Raw genomic sequence first — 27,707 nt, 5'->3', positions numbered from 1 at the left:
CTTCTGAATGATGTGAGACATTAAATGACACGCTCATTTTCTCGGTATTGACATTTTCTCAAAAGTCTGAATCACTTCATTGGCGGTTGAGATGGCAGATAGTTTTCTTTTATGTGTGATAAAAGTGGATGATACAGTGTCGAATTCATGCACTGGTCATGTTTTACTGCCTCAGAGTTTAATGGCGTTTGCTTTAGGGCTGAGATGAAAAGTACTTAGTGTTTAATTTGTCACGTGGGAGGTGACGTTAAGATGCTGACAATATTCTCTTTTAAACAAGTGTGTGAGTGGGAACTTTGTTTAAAAAGCACGCAACATGGCCCGAGGACAAAACAAGCAGGCAGGACACAATTCATTTGTCGTCTCTGTGTGGGATGGAAGTGTCACAGATGGAGGAGGTGTTCAAGAACAGGACAAGAGTATGTGTATGTGGACAAAACTGCCAGAGACTTGGATGTACATACTGTGGTTAAAAAGCTTTTAATATTCTGTGGTAAGAGGTAAAGGGTAGAGAATCAATATTTCATCTGTCTGTGTTTTAGATAACTATATGGTCTTACTAAGATAAAGAAAGACTTGGTTGATGTATAATATAATATAATATAATATAATATAATATAATATAATATAATATAATATAATATAATATAATATAATATAATATAATATAATATAATATAATATCTCACGAGTAGCAGTGCAATATGGCTGTATATTGGCACTGGTGGGAGGCGTGCGTTGCGGCCGAGTGCCTCAGTATCCCACCAATAACTATATACAGCAACTGCTACGAGCGATATGGTATTTATACAACAGTTTGACGGCATAATTGTGTATATAAAAAAACAAACACAGAGTCTAAAAATCCTTTGGTGTGATGAACTACTTTTTTCCACCATTCATTCACATCTGCAACTGACCGTCAGAACAGGAGAAACTGTTGCTACTTTACAAATGTCACTTTAGAGCTGGTGATTGAATGATTCTCTAGCCTAATATCTAAAGTGATTACAAAACAGGTGATTTTGCTGACATTTTTATTATTATAAGGTTGAATATCATCATCATGCCATCAGTCTACAGAGATTTCCCAGTATTTCTCTGTTGCAATCAGGAGATCACAATAATTAACACAGAAAAAGCCAAAGCAAAGCTAACACTAGCAGATTACTATGGTATAAATAGACCACTATAATATATAACCGACCTGTTTTATGATTTGATCAGCTGTAGTTTGAAATTACGCAGTTTTTTTTCTCTCTAATTATTATGCGGTCACTGATGACATTTTGTGGCAGACGTCAACCGTCTTTGCTTTGCTCAGTATGACAGGCTGATAGATGCCGACGCGCTGTATCTATAAATATTTAAAATAGGCACTGTCCTAATAAATAAACTGCATAGTTGCAATCTACTACATTTCTGCCTTAAAAAATCCTCAAAAGTACAGGGTGAAGAGGCTGTACGAGTGCTGATATTGCAGAATAGTGCACGGCTATCACCCAATCAGATTCAAGAACCAGACAAAACTGTTGTAAATCATATTTCATATCATATCATAGGGCAGCACGATTAATCGAAAAAAGATCACAATCTCGATTCGACCTTACACATGATCTAAATTCAGCTTTTCTATGATTCTGCTAATTATATTTTCAAGGTCAAGAGAGAAGCAAGGCAGTCACACAAGTCTTCACAGCAACATTGACACCTTCAAATGGCATTAAAAGTGTCACATACTGTATTTATAAGGTATAATTCACCCAAAAATGTCATTTTTGTCTTCATGTAAAGATGTATTCTTGCGGCTGTGAAATCAAACTTGAGCAGACCGCAAGGTGTTTGTTTACTTCAGAGAACATGCGCGTGCACGCATGATGCATACTTTAGTGAACACAACCTGCATAGGCTGTGAATAACAAGTAATGAAATTATAACTAACGTTCAGTTTGTTGCACAGAGCGATCGTTTGAGGGCTGTGCGGGAGGTTTGATTTGATGTATGTGTTTTTTTCTCACCGTGACAGCAGCCATGGGCCACACTTGGAAGTGAAACCTGTGCGCACATCGTTTAAATGACCATATCGCATTTTACAGTTATGATTACGACAAGCATCTGATATGTTTTTTTTTTTCACAGCGAACACAAAATGTTGTGCATGAAAATAAATGTTTATTGTGTCAGTATAACAACCCTAGTCTATATATAATGTTGAATATAATCTAAGAAGGAATCTGATAATAACAAAATTCTAATTTTACCAGTGAAAACAAGTGGTCTAATAATGTTGTTAATGATAAATGAAAAGCACATGTCTTAAACATAATAAATCTATTTTATAATTATGAATAGTTATAATTAGGGCTGCATTTTTGGGAAAAATCATTATTACGATTATTTTGGTCATAATTGTAATCACGATTATTCAAAACAATTATTAATTGAAGTCAAAATTATTAGCGCTCCTGAGAATTTTTAAAAATAAAAATTTCCCAAATGATGTTTAGCAGAGCAAGGAATTTTAACAGCATTTCCTATAATTTTTTGTTCTAGGTTTATTTGTTTTATTTTAGCTAGAATAAAAGCAGGTTTAAATATTTTGAAACCTATTTTAAGGTCAATTTTATTAGCCCCCTTAAGCAATATATTTTTGGTTGTCTGCTGAAGAAACTACTGTTAAACAATGACTTGCCTAATTACTCTAATTAAGCCTTTGAACTGCACTTTAATCTGAATGCTTGTATTTTGAAAAATATCTAGTAAAATATTATGTGCTGTCATCATAGCAAAGATAAAAGAAATCAGTAATTAGAAATGAGATTTCAAAACTGTTATGTTCAGAAATAAGTTTAAAAAAACTTCTTTCCATTAAACAGAAATTGGGCAGGAAAAAGGTTGCTTATATTCAGGAGAGCTAATAATTCTGACTTCAACTGCAAATATACAGTCATTTCCACCCTGCAAAGGAAAGAGAAATAAATACAATAGAATAAAAATATGAAACAAACTGTGCTTTAAACATCTTCCCCCTAATAAAAACACTTTAGCTACAAAAATTCTTCAGTCAAGAGCAGTCAGGGATTTTCTCGTTTTGTTTGAATAATGATAAAAACAGGTGGCAGCAGGGATATTTCACGCTGTCAATTTAAGGGTTTCTCTTTCACGTTTCTTTTGATTCTCAACTCGTTTGATTATTACACAAATGAGGGTTAATAAGAATAATCACACCGCATTTTGACACCTATTTGACCATTAAAGCGTTCGCGTTAAGATGACTTTAGATGTCTGCGCTCCTCTGCTCGTCTCAGTGTGCGAATGAGAACGAATGCTGACCGGCCGCATGCTTCTGAATGTGTGCGCATGCCGCACACACACGTAAGCACTCAGTCTTTCGCGCTTTTAATAGCAACAAGTGTGTACAGCTGGAAAGGGGGCGGTATATGATGCAATAATCGTTTATCTTGATTAATGATTTTTCATAATCGTTTGAAGCCAAAATCGAAATCGGATTTTCGATTATTGCACAGCCCTAGTTATAATCTGATGTCATAATTTTACTGGGAATTAACAAACAGGACATATTGAAAGTCTGTCCATTAAAAGTCCACTATAATGATCATACAAAATTTAGCATTTTAAGCAACAGTATACCTACACATACTGTAGGCCTAATATTATTAGTTTTGTTTTACCATATGTTTGAGAATTAACAATAATAATAGGCTAATCATATTAACTTTTTTTATATTTACAGAATTGTGAGAAAATCGTGATCTTGATTTTAAGCAAAAATAAATCGTGATTCACATTTTTGCCAGAATCGTGCAGCCCTATCATATCATATATCATATCATATAAATGATTTTTAAAAGTATTTTCTTACTAGGGGTAATGGGCAGAATTTCTGATGATTCATCCCGCACACATATTTTGTGTGAATATTTAACCTTTTACATGTTCATGTAGACATCGTTGTTACAGAAGTGCTGTGTTTAAAATTATTATGTTAACATAAAGGTTGTTTTCCTTTTCTCAGCAAACCCATTCTGTTATTGTATAGAGGACGTTCTGTTACACTGAACCCAATCATTTGTCTTAATGTAGATCTTAGCAGTTCTTGAAGTGAAGATGATCCAAAGTATATTCATAGTCAAATAAGTTGCCATCGTTAGTCTGTAGCAGGCCCTCAAAAGGTCTTTATATTGGACAATATGTCAAACACAGTGTGTTTAATAGCCCAAAATGACTCACTGAAAAATGCTGACTAATATCTGAAGTACAACCTAACTGAAAAGTTTTAATATAGACCGTTTAGTACCGCAGGTCAAAATGAGATCATCTTTGGTGCATCCTGGATGAGCTCCATGTCACAGATGGCCAAAACCCGAGAGTCAGAAGTGTACTCTTGTTATTTATGCACGTTTACCTGTTCTTCAGGGCATACTGCTGCAGATTACTGTAATAAGAGATGTAGTTTGTCAGGGTTTATCGCTCTATATCATTATCAATTACGGCATCCCAAATGAATAATGAATGATGTTGTAGATGTATGATATACGGTGAACGATGTGTGCGTAAGAATGTGTTTTTTGCCATTTTTAAGCCGCATTGACTTATACTGGATCTCCGGTTTCCTCTAGTTGATGTCATGTCTGGTGTGATTGCGTGGCCAGCTGATATTGATAGGTGTTTAATGACACCTTCCATTCTCAAAGATGAAGCGACTCTATCTTGGTATGTTTGGGCCAGTCAAGTCCCAGTCGGCATGATCTGCACAAAATAGCCACTGATAGACCCCTATCAGCTGCGTGCCCTTGAGTGAGGCTCGGGACAAATTTTCCTGACTGTGCACATTTAATGGTCCAGTTCCTCAGAGGCATCAGAGAAACACATTCTCAGTAGAAAAAAAACACTGCATTCAGTCCATCCATCCTTCTGACACTGATGCCGTTTGGCTTCTTAAATGCCCCGTGCCACAGAGACTCACTGTCAGCTGCACTTTAAAACTGTCATCTGTGATCTTACAGCTTCTTTACATGGAGAGAATTTAGTATAAACAGGAATTTATGTGTAATGTAAACTAGTAACCTAGATCAAGGTTTTTGTGTATATGTATGTAAGCTGCAGTTCCAGTTAGATCCAGATTGGAAGGCTTTACTTCCAGGATTACAGTTTTTGTGACTCATGGGTATTTAATGAAGGGCAGAGAAGCACCAAAATGTTAATGCCGTGGCACTCTCTTGTGGAGTTGTGGAATATAATCGCTTTTATAATGCTTTGCAGTAAAATATGAATGACTTTGCGTTGATGCATTACAAATATATGAAAAGAAAGGCTATTATATTAGCGTATCATGCTAATTTATTTTCTGTTTTATGGTAAATATTGAGACTGAAACGACAACATCAGATGCAAGGGCTTTCTTTTCAAATGACGTCTATAATGTGCGCAACTTTTCCAGCTATCTTTTGGATTTGGAAAGAAAGCACTTCTGATATTCTGCTTGCAGCTTGTGCACAGTATGAATAATTTATAAATCATTTCTGGATTGTTTTTTAAAATTTCCAACAGAGCTCTAAGAATGGTCTGCAATATACATTCCGGTTATTTATTCAGCATCGGGTTGTACAATATTTTAAAATAATGACGGTGAGTTCATTTGCTTTTCTGCGATGTTGCCAGTATTGGAAAGAGTACAGAAAAATCATAAGTAAAAGTATCATTACTTGCATAAAAATGTAGTGCGAGTAAAAGTATATGTTGTAAATATTACTCAAAGTATGAGTAAAATGTAGACCTTTTAAAAGTACTCAAGTAGTGAGTAGTGAGTATTACACTATAAAAAAGCTGATGCATTTACATGTAATTTGTGGATGTGTGTAAACGTAACATTCTGTAGTCTGTTTCCCGATGTTAATATTAGGTTAGATTTAGGTGGTAATTCCAGGTGACCAAAATTCAATGTCTAGCCAGTGTCTAAGGACAATGTTATTGTGATCACCAATAATAACGTCAAATGACGTTGATGTTTGGTTGATTTTCAGGTTGTGTTAGAAAGTGACCAAAATCCAACATCGAGCCAACATCTTAAACCATGTTGAAGTCAAAAACTGACATTTGTTCGTCAGATATGGCAACTAAAATCCAACGTCTGATAGATGTCATACTACCAAACATTTTGCTGCAATTATAAATTGCCAATGTCATGAGATATGATGCAATTTACTTTCTATGTGCAATTTGATTGGACAGAAATCTACTATTGTAGATTTGCACATTGTGATATCAATAATGAAACAATATATTGTGCAGCCCTAATTCATGATATAGAAGTAACTCTACGTTAGTTTTTCACTTGGATTTATACTTCAGACATAAAAAAGCAGTATTTTAACAAAATAAAAAACACTCTGTTAAATTTGAGCATTTTTATTGCAGTCAAACCTGATGATGTTGCTTGTGCTTTCACATGAAGCAGCATTTACTACACAGAGTCATAGTTCATTGACAAGCTACTCAAAAATTGCAGTAATAATTTTTTTACATTTGTTTAAATTGCATTCTGTTAACATTGCTTACTTTGCGGATTTTTTTTTACATCTATTTACATTGCAGAACTGCAATGAACTGTGCTTCTGTGTTGCTGCTACATCTGAAAGCACGTGAAAATACCACATTTATTAACATTTTTGCTTCAAACTCACCTCATAACTAGGCCCATACGAAATCTGTGCGTACATTCTGCACGCGCAGATTTCCGCAGATTTTTAGCACATCATTAAGTCTATTTATTTACTTGTGTAAATGTGTGTAAATTTATATTTATTCAGTTTTTTTTATTAATTACAGTAATAATATTAACTAATATGAAAATTTTCATATAATTTATTTACAATACAGTTTGCAAAGTAATAATTTCTGTCTTTTAGTAGGTATATTGTACAAGAGATTTGCTTCTAATTGGATTTGCATTGTAAACATTAATTAAAAGTTAAAAAGGTATTATTTTTTTAATTTCAAATATTAAGTTTTAGTTCTGATGCTTCCAAAATAATTCTGCACAAATCCGCTGATTTAAAAAAAAAAATTCTGCGCAGAAATGTCAGCAGATTTTTATGGCCCTACTCATAACTAATGTTTCACGTAATTGTGAAATAATTGTTTAGATAAATGCTGTACAAGTAAACTTGAATAACTTCAATCGAGTGTTTGAAATAAATAATTCTGTTAGGTGATTTTGTAGTTTTTAGTTATGTTGGATTTATACACGCTGTTAAATCTTCTGGTCTGTTTGATTTCTCATGTTAATTCTTTAAGGTACATTTGAAGTTTCTGCACGGGATGGCCCTTTGGCCTTAGAAAGAGATTTACTAGTGATCACAGTGCCATGCTTACCTAACAAGATGTGCGTGAAAATTTTATAAATGAAAATTTTATAAATACTTAAGAAAAGCTATATGTTCTGCTATTTTTTTCTAAGCTTTAAAATAGAAAATGTTTTATATATGTCTCTAAACATGTATATACAAGTAGCTTTTGCTCAGTTAATTCTGTCTTGCCGTCACATTGTAAAGGACATCCTTAAGTAACGATCTGTCCATGACTCTACGCTCATCATCTGTGATCTCAGATCATCAGCAGTGATTGACTTGACCATGATAGAAACATACATCTCATTCTCTCTGCTTTCGCTCTGTTCACGTCTCCGGAGTCCACTTATGTAAGTCCGTGTCGGAAAACATCTGTTATGCTTCTGTTTGCACACTCTTGCACATGCTATTTTACACCCCAACTTGCTCTCTGTCTATACTTATAAAAAGTGTTTAACCTTTCCAAAGCCATATGGCATCATGACATTTGATCATTTCATCAATGTTTCATCAGTGATTAAACCCATATGTCAAAATGTAAACTTGCAGGCAAAGAACTTCAGTGTACTCTGGCAAATACACGCAGGCCAAAGTTCAGAGAGGATGAAACGCCTTGATATTCTTCTCTTTTGTGATCTCTTTATAACCATTAAATGCTACAGTCAATGATCATGTTTTAATCGCTTTTTAGTTCATTAAGTCACAGAATCTCTTGGGAGAAAAATAAACATTCGTGAGCTTAGTTTCCAGTAGGGCTGCACTATTCTGGCTGAGATGCGAATCACAAATTTTTTGCTCAAAATCAAGATCACGATTTTCTCATGATTCTGTAGATGTAAAATAAAGGTTAATATAAGTACATAAAACATGGCGGTCATTTCAACTGTAAAAAACTGTAAAAATACGTAACCTGGTATATAATAACCATAAGTTGACTTTCCCAGAATTCACTGCATTGCACATCACTTTTTTCATAATATTTCTTTTTAGTTGTTTAGTTGTGTTACATCTAATGTTGATAAACACAGTTTATTTCATGACTTTAATTTTATGCGTGTTACCACACTGCTGCTTAGTAGCTGTGTGAATGACACTGAGCACACTTTACAGCTAGTGGGAAAAGTTGTTTGGGATGAGCATTGGTTCATTATGTAACTTTCTCGTCACCACCTGCATATGGCTGTGTTAATGTGTCCATCTGTGTAACAAAAGATGTGTAGATGTTAGTAATTCAACATACAGACATATTACCTCTATAAATTAATGAAATGTGGTAGTTTACTGTAAAATTAATAAATTACATTTATGGCTTGTGCTGTATTTTTAATGGTGAAATACTGGCAACCACATAGCTGTCGTTTTTTGCTGTAAAATTAAAAAAAAAATATTATTGTTAATTCTTGAACGTATGGTAAAACAACAAGAATAATATTAAGACTATGTGTGGCTCTACTGTTGGATAAAATGCTAAATTTTGTATAGACTTTGAAAAATGGACTTGACTAGACTTTAAATGTGTCCTGGTTGTTAATGCACAGTAAAGTGATAACATCAGAATACAGCCATTCATAATTCAAATTCTTAACTTATTCTGTTTGAGATCTTGTTATTTTGTCATTGACGACATTATTAGAACATGTTTTCACTGGTAAAATGAGGCATTTGTCATTATCAGATTCCCTCTTGCATTATATTCAACATTATAGAGGGTAGAGTAGTTATACTGACACTGGAAACACTTATTTGCATGCACAACACTTTGTGTTCGCTATAAAAGAAAAAAACATATAAAATGCTTGTCGTAAACATAACTGTACAATGCAATATGATCATGTAAACGATGTGCACGGTTTTGCTTTCACTTTCACTGCCCAGTGCGTTCATGTCGTGGCTGTCGCCACTTTGAGGAGAAAAAACATACCTGCAATTCATACTTGCCTCGCGATCCCAAACGATCAATCAGTTTAACAAACTAAATGTGATTTACAACTTTATTACCTGTTATTCACTGCCTATGCAGGTTCTGTTCACTAAAGTATACATCATTCACGGCCGTGCACACATCCTCTCAGTAGTAAACAAACAGTTTGTCATCTCATGTGTGATTTCGCGGCCACAAATACATCATTACATGAAGACAGAAATGACACTTTTGGGTGAATAATACCTTATAAAAACAGTAATTGACACTTTTAACACTATTTGGAGGTGTCCATGTTGCTGAGCAACATATATAAAACAACGTGAAGACTTTTGCAACCGCCTTATGCTTCTCCTGAACTTGAAAATATAACTGGCTGAATCATGAATATGCTGGATTAAGATCATGTGGGAAGTCGAATCAGATCACAATCTTTTTTTGATTAATCGTGCAGCCCTAATTTCTTTATTAATGCATGCAACTGCTGTTTTGTTTTCTTTACTGAGATTTGTTTAAAATATGATAACACAATATTAAATACTGACTAATGTAGGCAACTCAATTACTTTCAATTTAAATATTATTTAAATATTTGTATGTTTATGGTGGATTTGATCAACAAAGTGCCTATATTCTATATTACTTAGATTAAATAATTTAAACACCTAAAACTAATACATATATTAGTTATATATATATATATATATATATATATATATATATATATATATATATATATATATATATATATATATATATATATATATAATTATTTTTATTTTGAAAGTCAATTTAGGCATCACAACATGTACATGTAATATTATTTTTTGAGAATAGTTAAATATTTCATGATATTATGCTATTTATATTTTAAAAGTAACTAAAATTGACAGACGTTGTTATTATATACTTTACATTTCCTGTTATATATTTTAATCTAAATTCATTTTTTATTTTATCTGTTGATCTTAAGCAGTTTTAAAGTGGTTTTATTTGTATTTTCAGCAGTATGAAACAATAAAAAAAATGTAGAAGCAATTTTCTAAAATAACAGGAAGATTACTAGAAGCTCATTACCTGGCTTTTGTAAAATAAATGACATTGAAATAACAGACAATAAATGAGTTCAAATTACTTAATGTCAATAAAAGTAATTTGTTAAACTTTTAAAGGTCAAGTGTTGTCAAAAAACATTCAGAGATCAAGTTTGGATACTGCTATTGGAAATAAAAAAAAACAGAAATTTTAGACGGGGAAAAATTTATGGGAAATTTATATTTTTACTTTTTCTAATTCTAGACGATTCACTGGCCATCTTTGAATTACTACAGAATCAAAATAATGAAATATGTAATCACAATAACAAATCTGCTTTCTCATGCATTTACATTAAATATGTAATATTGTTGTCTGTAACCATAACAAATGCATAAGAGGAAATAAATGGTAACAATCATGACATTAAAGTGAAATACTCATTGTGCTGTTTGGCTGTACTTGCATGTGAAATGGAATTTTTTATTTTGGAGTCAGAACACACACATAAGCTGCTGGCACTCCTACCCGATTGGCAAAGTCATACATTTCTTCCTGCTCCACATAAAACAAAGCTGATTTGGTTTGTCCTCAGTGACCTGGCTGTGGTGAATATGAGGTATTTAGAGATGAGTTGGTAATATGAGTGGAATTTAATCCGGTCCGCAGTGCTTCTAGTGAAAAACACAGCAGGTCTGTGTTTGTTTGTGTGGCTTACATACATCTCTGACCCAAAAAATCGTTTATATGTTTTCTTATTCTACTAATGACTTCTAAGTTTCGTTGCTTTAATTGTAAATCTAAAAAAAAACTGTGAGTCAACATTGAAACAATTTATAAATATACTAATTTAGGGAAATATTTAATCTTCGTCATTTTATCTTCGTCATATTTTGTTGGGTGTATACCATGCTAGTACACCAGAGAAACAAAAACCTTCATCACACAGTGATCAAAACGAGAGAATAGTTGTTTTTTTCATGCTACAATTATTCCTAATGTATCTGAAGGTTAAACAGAAATGAGTCAGAAGTCTACAGGTCCTTGTTTTAAATCATTACAGCACATCTGCAGACACAAGACATAACTAGTCTCTCAGTTGTTTTTATTTTAATCACCACTAGATTTTAAGTTAAATATGTATGTATTTCAATAATGCATTGTTAATTATATCATATGCTTATATAATCTCACTGGATTTTGTGTGCATTTGTGTGCCACTGTTTCATATATGTGTGTGTGTGCGTACATGTTTGTAGCGCTGCACAATACTGGTTTTTATTTATTAATGTAGTGTCATACTAAAATAAATAGGTAATAATGGATATTTTTCATATTTAATATTACTTTTTTTCGGATTAAAAAAGCTGTAAACTGCAAACATTTAGACACTACAAATGAACAAATATCTTGGCAGGTATTGTGACTCTTATTGACTGTTGTTATTTTTCTGTCTTGCATCTTTATTTTCAGTTTTAAGTTCACCAGTAACACTTAAGAATAATGGTCCATTAGTCAATGTTAGTTAATGTATTTACTAACATTATAAACTTGTACAGGATTTATTAAATGTATGTGTCCTGGCTAAAGGTCCCATGTCACCAACTACATATAAATGAGAAGTTAATCTCATATTAAAGCAATGTTGTTGTAAAAAAGATGATTAAACAATATTAATAAAAATAACTGTAAGCAATAGAAAGCAGGTAAAAAAAAAATCATACCATGATCATGAAAGGATGATCACGTGGACGCGGTTAATGTTAGGCCTGTTAATCATCTGTTTAAAAAAATAATTAAAGCAAAAGCAGAGTCTGCTGCTGCTTACAAAAGGATATTTTTTTTTAATATTGAGCTCTTAAAAGCAGCAGGACTGTGGGTGCACGATCATCACTTTTTGTCCAGTCTATTTCAAAGAGAACCGAACGCACCAGTTGCGCATACTCTAGGCAGTAGGCACGGTTGCCTCGCTTTTTAATTTGTCATTTTTCATCATCTGTTCACGCGAGTGATCATCCTCTTATTCGATGTTAACCTGCTTTCATTGTTCGCACAAACACAATTACTTTTGTCAGTCCTGCTGCTTCTCGATTCTAAGATCACATTTTCTTGAATATTGGGCACTCTTTTGGGAAATATGTTAACATACTATGTGATTGCTGTTCCGGCATTAAGTCCCGGCTCACAAACCTTTTTTCGATCCCATACCTCCTTTCTCTTTTCAACTTTGCTTCCTCTCAATATACTGTCATATCACAATAAAGAAAATAATTGCAAAAATAAATCAGTAAAAAATAGCTTGGGGCAAAAAAATACGGATGCACTGAATTTTCGAGAAATAAAGAAAAAACAGCAAAAAATGTAAACCTAAAAAAGGTTATTTATTATACCTCACTGCGAAATGTTGCATTTATCACGGTATCACGATAACAAAAATTTCCTTCACTCCAACTTTATCTCTTAATTAACAGCTTCAGTTTTTGTGTGTTTTCCATTCATATACTGCTGTGAATTGCATTATGGGACCCTGAGCTCTGCTTTGTCAACTTTTGATTTTGAAAATTCGACTCTACAGTTTAACAAACTGACTTTTATAGGCAATTTAGTAGCTTAATATAATATTATTCTTATGAAATAAAATATAGAGAAGTCTGTAAAATAACAGAAAATGTACAGTCAGGTTTTTGTAGCGTATATATAACACCAACCCAAACAATATATCACTTTAAACTATTAAAAATGTTTTTTAAAAGTCACTTTTTCCAACTTTTCAAGGGTAAAAGTTGTTGGAAGAAAGCGGAAGTTCCCATAATGGAATTCAAATGCATAAATAAACAGGGAGAAAAAAATAAAAACATTAATCACAAAATGCGGAATATTTTTCACTATAGTTTGTAGTTAGTCTCTTTGCAAACCAGGAAATTTTTAGTGGTTTCAGAAAGACTGCAGAAATCTGTTATCTAATGCAAATATTGTGCCATGTGATTAATGAGAATTCTTTTTTTTTTAACTGCCTACACTTAACACCTCTGGAGTGGAGAGTAAGAAAGATGGTGAGCCCAGGACAAGGTCTTCACAGTCAATAGTCTCTGCTGGCTTCTTTCCCTCAGAGCCGCTCACCACAAGTATTACTCGCACTTCTGTTGGAAGCCCTCGAAAGTACTTTAAATGGCAAAGTGCTTCATCATACAGGTTAAGTGTTCTTCATTCGAGTACAGCAAAGTTCATTCCTAAGAAGCTTATCTTTTGTGTGCTGCAGCGAAGAGCACACAGGATGCTATTGTAAAGGTGATGCACTGATAACAGTATCACTCTATTTTTATAGCCTACGGTCTCCGCACTACGGTCCCTGTGAGAAGAGAGAAAGTTTCCTTAGAATGAGTTTACGTTGACTGAAGGAAGTCTACCAAAAAAAATTTTTTTACTTCGTCATTATTGTGTAAACTTTTACCCTCATGTCTTTCCTGACCTGTTTCTGGCTGTTTTTGTGAAAAACAAAGCAGACATTTAAAGAAAAAAGTTTAATGAATACTGAAAAAGAAAAGTAGATGTAAATAAAAAATGTAAATGGCAGAGGTCATTTGCAACTTTTTTCTGCATGATGATATCATGCAGCTCAAATGAATACAGTAATTATTATAAAGCAAATAAATATTCTAAAATATTATACAATATAAAAAGTGGTGAAATATGTCGGGCGTATTTAAATGTATTGAGCTGAAATGATGCAAACATTTCAAGCTAAAATTAAAAGAAATAAAAATTTAAAAATGGTGATTTTAAAAGCTAATAAATAAAATAATAGTATATAAATCAGTTTTTCTCAACCATGTTCTTGGTGGATGCCCAGCTCAGCACTTTGTCCTTGTCTCCTTAACCAAACACCTGATTCAGATCATCGAAATCTGAAAGAGGACATCCAAAACATGCAGTGCTGGTGTCCTCCAGAAAGTAAGAAACACTGATATAAATGATACTGAAATCACACTGGTTTTTTGTGCAAGGCATCATTAATTGTTTTGTTTTTTTATAATGATTTTCAGGGTTTTTCGTATTTTATTGGGATAGAATCGAATTTGGGTAGCCGTGAGCACCATGGTGCTACACGTCGGTGCACTAAACTACTAGGCTATTGGCGCCAACATGCAAGGCATCGTTAATTGTTAACGGTGCTTTTCCACCGCCGGGTCGTGGGGACAGCTGTCTCAGGAGAGAACCCCTGACTTGCCTCTCCCCAGACACTTTCTGCAGCTTCTCTGGGGGGATCCCTATATGTTCTTAGCCCATCCAACAGGCATAGCCCCTCCAGTGTGTTCTGGGTCTTCCCCGAGCCCTCCTCCCAGTGGGACATACCTGGAACACCTCCCTAGGTAGGCATCTAGGAGGCATCCGAAACCGATGCCTGAGCCACCACAGCTGACTTCTCTCAATGTGGAGGAGCAGCGGCTCTACTCCAAGCTCCTCCCGGGTGACAGAGCTCCTCACCTTATCAATAAGGGTGCACCCTGCCACTCTGCGATGTAAACAAATTTTGGCCGCTTGTTTCCGAGATCTTGTCCTTTCGGTCATGACCCAAAGCTCATGACCATAGGTAAGAGTAGGAATGTAGATTTACTGGTAAATCGAGAGCTTTGCCTTTCGGCTTAGCTCCTTCTTAACCACAACAGACCAGTACATTGACCGCATTACTGTGGCCGCTGCACCAATCCGCCTGTCAATCTCACATTCCAGTTTTCCCCCACTCATGAACAAAACCCCAAGATATGAATAGATATACGGTCTAAAATAAAATAAATATAAACAATGGTAAAGATTTGTCAGGGATATGAAATTCTTTTAACTGAAATGAAACGTAAAGCTAAAAACGGTTCGGTTACGATTATCATGCTATTAATTCAATTCAATTCGATATCTCTGTGCAACACGGTGCATTGACAATGCTTTCCATACACAATTTTATATTTTACTTCCCAGCACAACAATTTTTGTATTAAAATGTATAAATATATTTATATATTATTAATAATACAATTTTGTCCTTTAGTACAGTCAGATATATGAACTGTACCTGAGTTAAAAACTCCAGTACATGCATAGAACAATATGAGCATTTATAGCAAATAAACAAATTTAAATATCCCACACGCTTTATGAGCCTTGTCGAGTGAGTTCTTACACCACTCTGATTGGTCACGTGCTCAACAGAAAGGGCTGCGATTTGCTCTAATGCTCTGGCGCAGTTCACAGATGAGTGACACTAATAAACTGCAGCTGCGATAACAGCTGATCTATGATAGACACAGTGAAGAAAACTCATGCAGTTGTGTCTGTATTCAGAAGTATTGCTGTAACAGCCGAGAGGAGAGGAAACGTTACCTCACGCCAACAGGTCAAAGGTCAACAGTGAGAGATAGAGAAGAGAGACAGAGAAATGGAGTTTACTTACAGTTTCTCCATATAGTGAAATGGGGGCTTCTGCTGTAATTTCAGTGGTAGTTTTTAAGTAGTTGGAAAATTTTAATTACTCGCGCTCGCCTCCCTCGCCATAGTAAGCTACCGCAATATAGCGCATATGGGATAAATGACGTCAGTACATATGATCTATTACTAAGCCGATACCAGTTCAGGTTTGTAAGATTGTCCAGGTTTGCATCGTGGTGCACTGAAGAAACAATTAATTTTGACACCCTTAAATTATATTATATAAATTATACTAAAATCAGACCCAAATGGCACTCCAAACTTCACATAAGCTTCATAAATACACATCAACAAATGTTTACGTTACATTTTCCAAATTTGAATATTATTAAAAGTGTATGAGATTTGAGAATGAACTATTTTAATACATATTTAGTTTAGAGTTGCATTAATAAAACAAAGAGCTGTTTGTTTATAGTGTTATTACCTTCAGCTATAACCACACAGTAAATATTCACAATTAGAACAGTGCATTAGGATGAAATAATAGGTTCATTCAGGGCCTGAATATTGCTTATTAGTTAATCATTGTTAATATACACCAGTGCATGTTTGTGCATGACCTGGAATTTCTTACAGTTGGCATGTGAGGTCCAGCATGTGTGTGTGTGTGTGTGTGTGTGTATGTGTGTGTGTTGTATTTTTAATGCGTCAGGCTGGCTGTCTTCCTGTAAGGGTGTTTCTGGTAAGTGATAGGGCTGTGCTCTGTGCCCTGTGTTTCTCTGAAACAAACTGAAGTCGTGTCCTGCAATTAAGCCGCAGGGAAGTGAAGAGAGGAAGGGGTGCCATAGACCCACTGTTACCACACCGCCATCTTCTTCCTGCAGTTGCGTATCGTAAAAACATCTAAACAGGAAGTAGAATCACTTAACTGCATATGAGTCACACATATTGTGAACTTCTGTGTTTACACCAGTGCTGTTGTATTATTGGTAGCATTATCATTTTTTGTAATAGGTTGATTTACTTTGTAAAAAAGCTCTGTTCCACAATCGATTTGTGTTGGGGCAACATTAAGAAATTAAGTTAACTTGTAGGTTTTTACATATTTAAGTGGATTGAGCATAAAACAATTAAGATAAATCAATATTTGTGTTGTTTCAGCTCATTTTGAACAAGCATTTTTAACAAACAGCAAAAGTTTTATTTGTGTTTATACCATGTTTACAGTATTTCTTTCAGTTTAAATTTTAATTATAGGTAAGGTGTTGTTTTTTTACATAATAATAATAATAATAATAATAATAATAATAATAATAATAATAATGATAATAATAATAAAAATAATAATAATAATAATTTCTATTAGGAATTTCTTCTTTTTCATTTATTAGTTTTACAATTTGAAATATTTTATTCAAATAAAAACAACTTTAAGTTTTTCTTTTTTAAAACTCTTTAGGTATAATTAATTTAAATTAATTAGCATTGTAGATTTACTTTTAGTTAACTAGTTATTACACAGGGTTTATTTTAGTCGTCTGTGGAAAATAAAATTAGAGACTATTTGGAAATTCTCAGTTTGCTTGATTTACTATCTATAGATGTGTGTTAGAAAATCTGAAAGAAATCTTCTCAGATCTTTTATAGGATAAAACAAGCTTTAATGTTTTACTCAAACTCATAATACTTTTAGTAAAGAGAAATGGAGAACTTTAATGTCGTCTGTTTTGTTTAATTTTTTAATAATAAAACCTTTGCATTAAATACAGATATTAAATATTTGCACTGTGGAAAGAAAGTGTTAACTTCATTATATGATTTGTGATATACAGTTATATAATAAATATAAAATAGTATAATATATCCTTTATATGTACATTTTATTAATAATATAAAGTTTATTAATGCTTGTTTACACAGGTTTTGTTGGTTATGGGTGAAAGGTCAAGGTTGTCACAGTTGGTCTTATATTCATAGTTTTAGTTGTTCGAGGTAGAAAATGCTTACAAAATCTCAGCAATGCATCTCATTAAAAAAAGGATTCAAAGATGATTTCTTGGATTTACTAAATTTAAATTGTTGTATGAAATTTATGAAATAGATGGGCTGAATTTTACAATTTTGCATAAATAATTTTTTCAGTGCAGGTTTAGAATTCAAACAAGACTAAAGAAGTGCTTCAATGTTTACATTCTCTCTCAGCTGAAAAAGGTCAAACTACAAGCTTTATCTTTATTCAATACTTGCAATATTGACTGGTCTGTATTGACTATACAAAAAGTTGACAGAGGAAAAGCAAGAATAAATGTACAAAGAATCTGAGCAGTGCAGACACACATCAGTGGTATTGATTTATTGAATGCAGAGATGTATTAATATATAGAGGCTTTATTTGCCCAGCGGGTATTGTTTTTCATCGTGACTTTTCACAGTATTATATCCATGTGACTCAGCTAAATCTTGTCTTAATCTCGGGATTTTGCTTGTGAAATTGTTTGCATTAGAGAAGTCAGTGAAATTGCCTTTTGTCTGTTTATGCTGTTTAGAGAGTGGTTCAATTCTCTTTGACCTCTTTAGCGTAAGCATGTGATTGTTTGTTTTTCACCAAGTACATTAACTGCTTGGCACAAGATATATGGACATAAACCTTTTAAAATAGTGCACCCAAAACAGAAAAAAATCATAATTTTCTCACCCTTTATGTATTGCAAACCTATGTAATTGTCTTTCTTCTTTCTTTTGTTGAATGTAAATAATCTATATAAATATTTATGTAATTTATTTTTATTATTTATTTATGAATGCATAAAAATCTGGCTGCAAAATTTGTGTACACCATACACAACATTAGAAATGGTAAATCAACTAAATTCAGTTGCCTTTTTTAAACAATCTACACTTTTTTTTTTTTTTAGATATATTTTTTAAAATTGTTTATTGTCATTTTAATTAGTTAGATAATGTTAATATATGAGATGTTTTATACATGCCTAAAATGCTTTGGCAATACTGTACACAATGTCATGCCAGTATAGCAACTTGAACTTAAAAGAAGATATTTTGAAGAAAGATGGAGACCTGTAACCATTAGTATTTGATTTTCCTACTATGGAAGACGATGCTTTTTTTGCTTTCTTTGAAATGTCTTATTTTTGTTGAGCAATAAACGACTTGAGAGTGAGTAAATAGTGAGAGCCTTTAAATTCTAGCCCTTTAAATGATTTTTAGCTTACAGTATATCATAAGTACTTTTATACGTTATTAATTTTTATGATAGTTTAATATTTTCTGTCTGAGGCATGTATAAAACCTAATCATTCCTTCTTTTTTTTTTTTCAAAGGCTCTTCTTCTGCCAGTTTCCATAGCAATTTGCATGATGATAAAGTGGGAAAAAATCTGTCTGGACTTTCAGAAAAAAGCTAATTTCTTAGACCGATGGGTTTTGTAATATTTTGTACCTCACAAGGGCAAAGTGGAGGGGCTTTGTTCTATGGAGAGAGAAAAGCACTTCCTGTTTTAGGAACACTAATCCTTTAGGTTATTATTAGCAGTAAAGTGTCTTGAAATAGAACAGAACCATTCTCCTCAGAGGAATTCAAAACTGCATCAGCTCTGCATCCGGCAGGAGGAATTACCCTGTTTGTACAATTCTGTGTATCAGAGCAGTTTACCTGACAGTTTTGATCATGTGGTTGATGTTTTTGTTGTGAAATAAATACTTACTCAATGCTGGAAGTTTTAAACGCTGTGCAATATAATGGATTACTGGTCATGCTGCGGAATTCAAAATAAGAGAAGTCTTTAAGAAAGAGGAATTTACTATTATTTTTTGTTCAATCATTAGTTTAAATTCATATGCTAGACAGATTTTTGCCTAATATTGTAGTCCCCGTTAAGTCATAATATGCTAGTTGAATTCTTTGGTGTATTGTTTGGAGATTTGTTTTATTACATTTTTTGTTTTTACTGTAACTTTACACGTAATGTAGGAGGAACAGAGACATTGCATTTCCTAGATACCACAATTGAACCACAAGGCTTTGTATTCAGAACATTTTATCATGGTGACATGAAAGGGCTCCACAAATGGGGCACAATGTTTTTGGGCCCTAATATATACATCCATCCATCACTCATAGTTCATATCAATCATTCTTTAGTTTTTCATTATGTAGTTGTTTCCATTTATCCATTGTACTATTGTTTCAAACATCTATGCACTGTTTTTTTTATTTCTAACAATAATTCTGTAGTTTGTTTTGTTCTGGTTCCATCCATGTCTGCCATTTTTCAGTTATATATATCATTGTGTAATTCTTTCATTCCATAATTCTATCCCACGTAAATCCATATACTGTATACATCCATCATTCTTTAATTGTGTTCATCTATCCCCCACTCTAGTTCTCTCTGCCATTTTCTAGTTCATTCGTTCTATACTGTAGCTCTATCCATCCATTCATTCTCTCTGTTATTGTATAGTTAATTTGTTCTATAGCTCCGTCCATCGGTCAATAGCTCCATCTGTTGTTCTATATTATATGATTTCATAGTTAATTTGTTCTATAGCTCCATCCTTCCATTCATTGTTCTATAGCTCCATCTGCTGTAAATTATATCATTTAATAGTTCTTTCATTCTTTAGTTTCATCCATCCATTCACCCATCAATCCTTCATTCTGTAATTCCAAAATTCTATTCATCAATCCGTCTATCCGTTTATTTGTTGTATATAAATCATTTAGTAGTTGTTTTGTTCAGTAAATCCATTCATTTCTCCGTCCATAGTTCTGTCTATCCACCTGTTTGTCTATCCATCAATAGTTCTGTCGTTCTTCCATCCATAGTTCTGTCCATCCATAGTTCTGTCTGTCCTTTCATCCATAGTTCTGTCCATTCATTTGTAAATCTATCCATGCATAGTTCTTTCCATTCTTCTATTCATTGTCCTGTCCGTCCGTCCGTCCGTCCATCCATCCATCGTTCTGTCCATCTGTCACTCCCTCCATCGTTCTATCCGTCCCTCTATCCATCTGTCTTGCTCTATCCATTCATCCCTCCATCTGTTCTTAGTTCTATCCATTCGTCCATGCATGCCTTTATAGTTCTGTCTGTCTGTCTATCTATAGTTCTGTCCATCCATTGTTCTGTCCGTCTGTCCATCCATCCATTGGTCTGTCTATGCATCCGTCCATCCATTGTTCTGTCCATTTGTGGATTCCTTTATCCATAGTTCTGTCTATCCATGTGTTCGTCCGTACATAGTTCTGTCCATCTGTGCGTTCATCCGTCCATAGTACTATCTATCCGTGCGTTCGTCTAGCAATAGTTCTGTCTATCTGTCCGTTCATTGTTCTGTCCATCCGTGCGTTCGTCCGTCCATAGGTCTGTCCGTTTGTGCTTTCGTTCATCCATAGTTCTGTCCATTTCTGCGCCCATCCATCCATAGTTGTGTCCATCAATTTGTCTGTCCATCCAAAGTTCCGTCCATCCGTCTATCCATCTATCTGTCCATCTATCCCCCCTCTCATCTGCCCATCAATAGTTATGTTCGTCCAACTATCTGTCCATTCATAGTTATGTAAATCCATCCATCCCTCTGTCCATCCATTTGTCTGTCTATCTAACAGTCCATTCATCCATCCATCTATCTCTCAATCTTTGAGTAGAACTCATGAAATAAAAAATGTGATGTTTTACATTCATTTCAATCATTTATATCATTCTTTTGTTCTCTATAATCCCCTGTCCATCTATTGTGTTGCAGTTTTGTCCATTTAGGGATTAAACATGGAATGCCAAAATGTACTTAATTCCTAGAATTACCATGCAGTAGCAGTGAGAGTCAGACCTCGAGCAAAGGCATACGGTTTAATTTCACCTTGATGGAGTCTGACATTTAACATCATAGTTTTCACTTTAGTTTTGCTTGAATGCTTACCCGTCTTGATGATTTGCATAATTTATATGGGCCTAAAAATCCTTGCTGCAGTATTTAGCTAAACCTGCTCTTCTCCTCTTTACATACTTTCTGCTCTAAGGCAATAAAGTTTTCTTTGTGAAAGGACAATATACACACACTCACACACACACACACACACACACACACACACACACACACACACACACACACACACACACAAGCTGAAATGCATGTTTTTCTGGTAAGGGCAAGGTAAAGAGGTTGTACACACCCAAAATGTCCGCTGACTTTGCAAACATTTCCTATTGACCCTATTAATAGTGCAAAGAAGGACAGTATTGTTGATTGTTTGTTGTCTGTTTTTGATTGACAGGTACAAGCCCTTTTTTCCTTTCCAAGTGCAGCCACCTCTGATGTCGTCATGTGACCTTGACATCTCCATCCGAGACACGTTATTGGTGGAGGGGCGTCTACGGGTCACACTTGTTGAATGTAGCAGGTAGGACAACCTGTTCTTTCTATGAGAATTCTATTAGCATTTAACTTTGGTTACACTTAATTTTGATCATCCATTTAAGTATTAGTAGACTGTCTGCTTAATATCTGTTGATACTGTTCCTTCAGTAGACATTTTAACTGACTATAATAAACTTTGCAAGTACATGTCAACTTGCACTAACCCTAACCCCAACCTAACAGTCTCAGTATAAACTATTGAGAATTAGTTGCAATGTAACTTAAATTCAACAAATGGACCATCAAAATAAATGGTCACAATGGAAATAAGCCCAGGGCTTTATTGTGTTTTTATCCTCGACAGTTTTTTTTAACAAAGTGTATGGAATACTTTTTGTACAGTTTGTCTCAAATCTGTCAAATAAAATTCAATTCAATTCAATTCAATGGTGACCTTAGCTGTTAATGCCTTTATTTATTTTATTTATTTATTTTTAATAGTTCACTCAAGAAGGAAAATTACCGCATCATTTATTCTGGTTTTTAATTTTTGAGTTTCTTTCTGCTGTTAAACACAAAAGAAGATATTTTGAAGAATGCTGGTTGCTGGCACCCATCGATTTACATAGTAGGAAAAAAAAGCTATCAGCATTTTTCAAAACATCTTCTTTTGTGTTGAAAAGAAGAAAGACACTCAAATAGATTTTAAGCAAGTGATGGGTTAATATATCATTTTAGGGGGTAAACTCTCCCTTTAATGTTTAGAAATTAGTAAATTACACTTTATTGTGTGAAACAGGGATGCACTGTTAGTAAACCTCTAGCCAATGCAAGCATTAGATTCTTTTCATTTTGTGGCTGATATGATAAATCTGTACCATTATGTCTGAATAATATTAAAAACAATCCCCATATTTTATTTGGTAATAAATATGATGTATTTATTGTATGTGATATGAAAGACGCAGGTGAATTTAGGCATTAAAACATCACAAATTATATTTTCATTTTTAAAAATTGATGAATATTACATTTAACAATCTTGTTCAAATGTTAGTATACCATTTCTATCATAATGTCACTTTTTAATCACTTTATACATGCTGCAATTCATATTCCATAGCAATTGATGTAGTTCAGTAAGTGTAATCCAACTTTATAGTGAACACTATCATAATGTTTGTTTTAAACAGTAACCTATTTTACTATTCATCCTGAAAGGAATCATAAAATATGACTTATCTTTGTTGTATTTCTCTCAGTATTGCAGATTTAACCCTGTGTGACTTGTTTTCCAGAAAATACAGTAATTACAAATTGGGTTACTTACACACTTATATTAGCTGTTAGATGAATGCAAATGTAATCAAGACTGTACAAATAATGAAAATTAGTACGTATAGTTTAATAAAATATTGAAAATGCTAATATTGGCAGATCAAAATGTGGCATTATTGAACATTTCTAGCACAGAAAAGCCAAACAAACACTGATTATAAATGTTGTATCACTGCAGTTTTCCAAGAATGGCTTGCCCTGTATCTCCTTTTGTGTTTTCAGTGTCATCACATCACAGATATTGTAATCATTTTCTATTGTTAGCCTCTATCCAGTTATGTGTGCATATACACCTCTTTGTTTTCTTTAGTTTACTCACATACATAGTGGTTCGAACCGACGATGCATATAACATTAAGTTTAGTACAGTGACATTTATATAAAAGAGTCTGTTCAGGGTAATATACACTGCGCTTGCTGATTTCTTATTCATTTGGGACACAAAACTCATACGCAGCCATTGCATTCCTAGTCAATGAAATCTGAAATGGCCTGTTTGCAAGCTGTTGTATTTGAGAACCTCCACACAATGAAACAAAAGCGTCATTCTTTTCGCTATTGTGTTTTTGTCTGATGGTAACTGACTACAATGGTGTTTGTAATAGGTTTTCCATTAATAATGCACAACGCTTGACAATTACAAACCCAACTCAACCCTCGTGTGCTCTCGTACAGACAGTTTGTTTTCTGTATACTTGGTTTCTGTGTGCGGCATTAAGACGAGAGTTTGTTAAACCTGTGATTTGTTGAATAGTCATTCAGTTTGTGCCTATTGCAGCTTTGTTTCATTTGTTTTTTTAGCTGTGCTGAGGCTTTTCCACCAGCAGAGGGTAGTAGTGGACTTTAACTTAACCTGGGTGACCAGTCCTGCTCCAGCGTAGATGTTGGTTTGTAGAAATTCTAGTGACAGGAATATGCTAGATGAGGATTGTTTAACTGGGGAGCTCAAATGCAGGAATGTCACGTCTGATTTTTTCAAAATTTGTGTGTGTACAGTATAAAAAGTAGTCAGACTTTAATTTTGAAGTCAAATCAAATTACATTCGATCATACTTTATATTAAATGGCATTTACTACTATATACTTGCATCAGCAAATGAATACAGTGTAATTACTGTGTTCACAATGTATTTCAGGACACATCTGGTGCTTATGATGTATGATACGGGTTAGGGAAAGCTTTGGTGATATGTGTAGGTTTAAGGGTGGGTTAAGGTGTAAGGGATGGCACATATGGAAAGAATCTGTTTTGATATAGGTTTTTAATATATGTGACATATATAAAATTGTATATATGCACATATATGTTCACCTATGTTGCAAAATTATTAAAATCCATAGCAGCTAGACAACATAAATAAAAGCCTATGTATAAATTGACACATATGTATATATATATATATATATATATATATATATATATATATATATATATATATATATATATATATATATATATATATATGTATATATATATATATATATATATATATATATATATATATATATATATATATATATATATATATATATATATATGTATAAAGTTAGAATTATTAGTCCTCCTGAATCGATCCATTTATTTTTTCCCAGCTTCTGTTTAACAGAGAGAAGATTTTTTTCTACACATCTCTAAGCATAATAGTTTTTAATAACTCATATCTAATAACTGATTTATTTTATCTTTGCCATGATCACAGTAGATAATATTTTACAAGATTTTTTCAAGACACTTATACAGCTTAAAGCGACATTTAAAGGCTTAACTGGGTTAATTAGGTTAACTTGGCAGGTTAGGGTAACTAGGCAAGTTATTGAATAATGATGGTTTGTTTTGTAGACTCGGAAACTATTCAGAAAAATAATTGGCTTAAAGGGGCTAATACTTTTGACCTTAAAGTGGTTTAAAATGTAAACCTCCACTTATTGTAGCCAAAATAAAACAAATAAGACTTTCTCCAGAAGAAAAAAAATATTATCAGACATACTGTGAAAACTTCCTTGCCCTGTTAGTGTTAAACATCATTAGGGAAATGTTTGAAAAAAATAAATAAATAAATAAAATAAATAAATAAATAAATAAATAAATAAATAAAATAAAAAAATATAAAATAAAAAAATTTAATTAGGGCCTATAATTCTGACTTCAACTGTCTCTCTCTCTCTCTCTCTCTCTCTCTCTCTCTCTCTCTCTCTCTCTCTCTCTCTCTCTCTCTCTCTCTCTCTCTGTGTGTGTGTGTGTGTGTGTATACATATATAAAATTATTGCTTAGTAATGAAACGTTTGAATAGAAGTATGATAAAGTACATTTTCAGTGCTTGTAATAAAAATTTTCGTTTGCTGTAAACTATGTGCACCAGCAGATGGCAGTAGTAGCTTTATAAACAATCTATTGAACTTAATGACCATCGATGAGTTTGCAGAGCTAAATACATATTGCACAAGATGAAAACATCATTTCCTTTTCATTTTGTGTGTCTGAACACAGATTCGGCTCTTTTGTGTGAAAAAAAGTACTTTAAAATAACAAAAGTGATATGTTCCCTCATTTACCTGTGTTTTCTCTCTCTAGGTTGTTTATCCTGGGCTCATATGAAAGGGAGACGTACGTTCACTGCACTTTCGAGCTCAGTTCTGACGAATGGAGGGAAAAAACTCGTAGCTCCATCAAAGAGGTACACGTTTCATGTGTTGCTGCATGTCTTTCACTCTGCTTGAGGGTGTTGTAATTGCGTGCATGTTTGATATGCATTTATTAATACAAGCACAAGCAGACATGCATGTTTGTTGCATATAGCACAGGTTAAAGGTCAAGGAAATATAGATGAAATGGTAAATATCCAGCTATAAATGAACTATAATTCTTTACTATTATCACATTGTCCTGAATTTAAAAATGTCTGGATATGTATAGTGGATATAGTGTCAGACACCAGACAGTTCTGTAGACAGTGATAATAAATGCTGTTTATAGTGATGTCACTATATATACAGATAAACAGTTGAAGTCAGAATTATTAGCCCCCCTTTTAATTTTCTTTTTCTTTTTTAAATATTTCCCAAAAGATGTAAAACCGAGCAACCGGTTTTCACAGTATGTCTGATAAAATTTCTTCTTTTGGAGAAAGTATTATTTGTTTTATTTTGGCTAGAATGAAAGCAGTTTTGATAAAAAAATTAAAAAAACATTTTAAGTTAAAAAATATTAGCATTTAGGCAATTTAGTCTACAGAATAGTGGAAAAGAAAAGCGATAGTCTACAGAACAAACCATCATTATACAATAACTTCCCAAATGACCCTAACCTAATTAACCTAGTTAAGCTTTTAAATGTCACTTTAAGCTGTATAGAAGTGTCTTGAAAAATATCTAGTAAAATATTATCTACTGTGATCATGGCAAAGATAAAATAAATTAGTTATTAGAGATGAATTGTGTGAAAACTTTTGTTTACAAATGTATTGAAAAAATCTCTCCGTTAAACAGAAATTAGGAAGAAAATAAACAGGGAGCTAATAATTTAAGGGGGCCTAATAATTCTGACTTCTGCTGTATATGGAGCAAATTAAGGGGCCACTTTTTAAAATTAAAGTGTTGTCAGTTAGAGTTTTTTAATTGTTCAGAAAATGAAATTTGGTCATAATAACAAAGGATAGTTTTAGCCATTTTATAGCAAGTATTTATACTTTGTGATATGAAAATGAACCCTTTTCCACCAAATATTGATTCTGAGGGTATAAACATACATTGGTATTGTGTTGTCTAAATATGAACATAAATGTGTAAGAACTTTGCACCTTTTTTGTTATTTTTTACTTTGCATTTCAAAGAAATGTCATCTGTAACTTTCATTCATCCATTTGCTCTTCAGCCGCACAACTCGAGTAACTAAAAGAATCAAGCAAAAGTAATGATTCACTCAATCCACTGTAAATCATAAATGCAGACACACTGAGAATTTCCAGCTCTTTTACTTTTTTTATTTATATTTCAATTCTGAATGCTCTTAAATCTGAAGGATTTAATTAAATTATTTTTTGTGTGTGAAAGGAGGGAAGCTAAATGCTTTTAGTGTAACCGTTGTAAACGCTGCATTTCTATCCATAGCTGTATTCTAAATGAAGTTATAAATGTGCCTTAAATACCAATGCAACATATCTCATTTTCTTTTTCTCAATGCAGTTTTGACCTAGTGCATCTTAGTCATATTAACCTTATTGTCAATGTATAATTCATTT

General features: G+C 33.3%; 1 protein-coding gene across 1 annotated transcript in view; it reads left to right on the top strand.

Moving 5' to 3' along the window:
• pdzd8 (PDZ domain containing 8) overlaps window positions 1–27,707 on the top strand; it is a 69,687-nt gene that overhangs the window by 6,509 nt on the left and 35,471 nt on the right. The window contains exons 2-3 of the mRNA XM_087290479.1: window positions 22,048–22,173; window positions 26,042–26,144. Of these exons, the coding sequence (XP_087146605.1) occupies window positions 22,048–22,173; window positions 26,042–26,144 (229 nt within the window). The remainder of the gene's footprint in view (window positions 1–22,047; window positions 22,174–26,041; window positions 26,145–27,707) is intronic.

Source organism: Danio rerio, chromosome 17, assembly GCF_052040795.2.
Source record: "Danio rerio strain M-AB ecotype USA chromosome 17, GRCz13ab, whole genome shotgun sequence".
NCBI lineage: Eukaryota > Metazoa > Chordata > Actinopteri > Cypriniformes > Danionidae > Danio > Danio rerio.
This window is presented reverse-complemented; position numbering and strand designations above follow the sequence as displayed.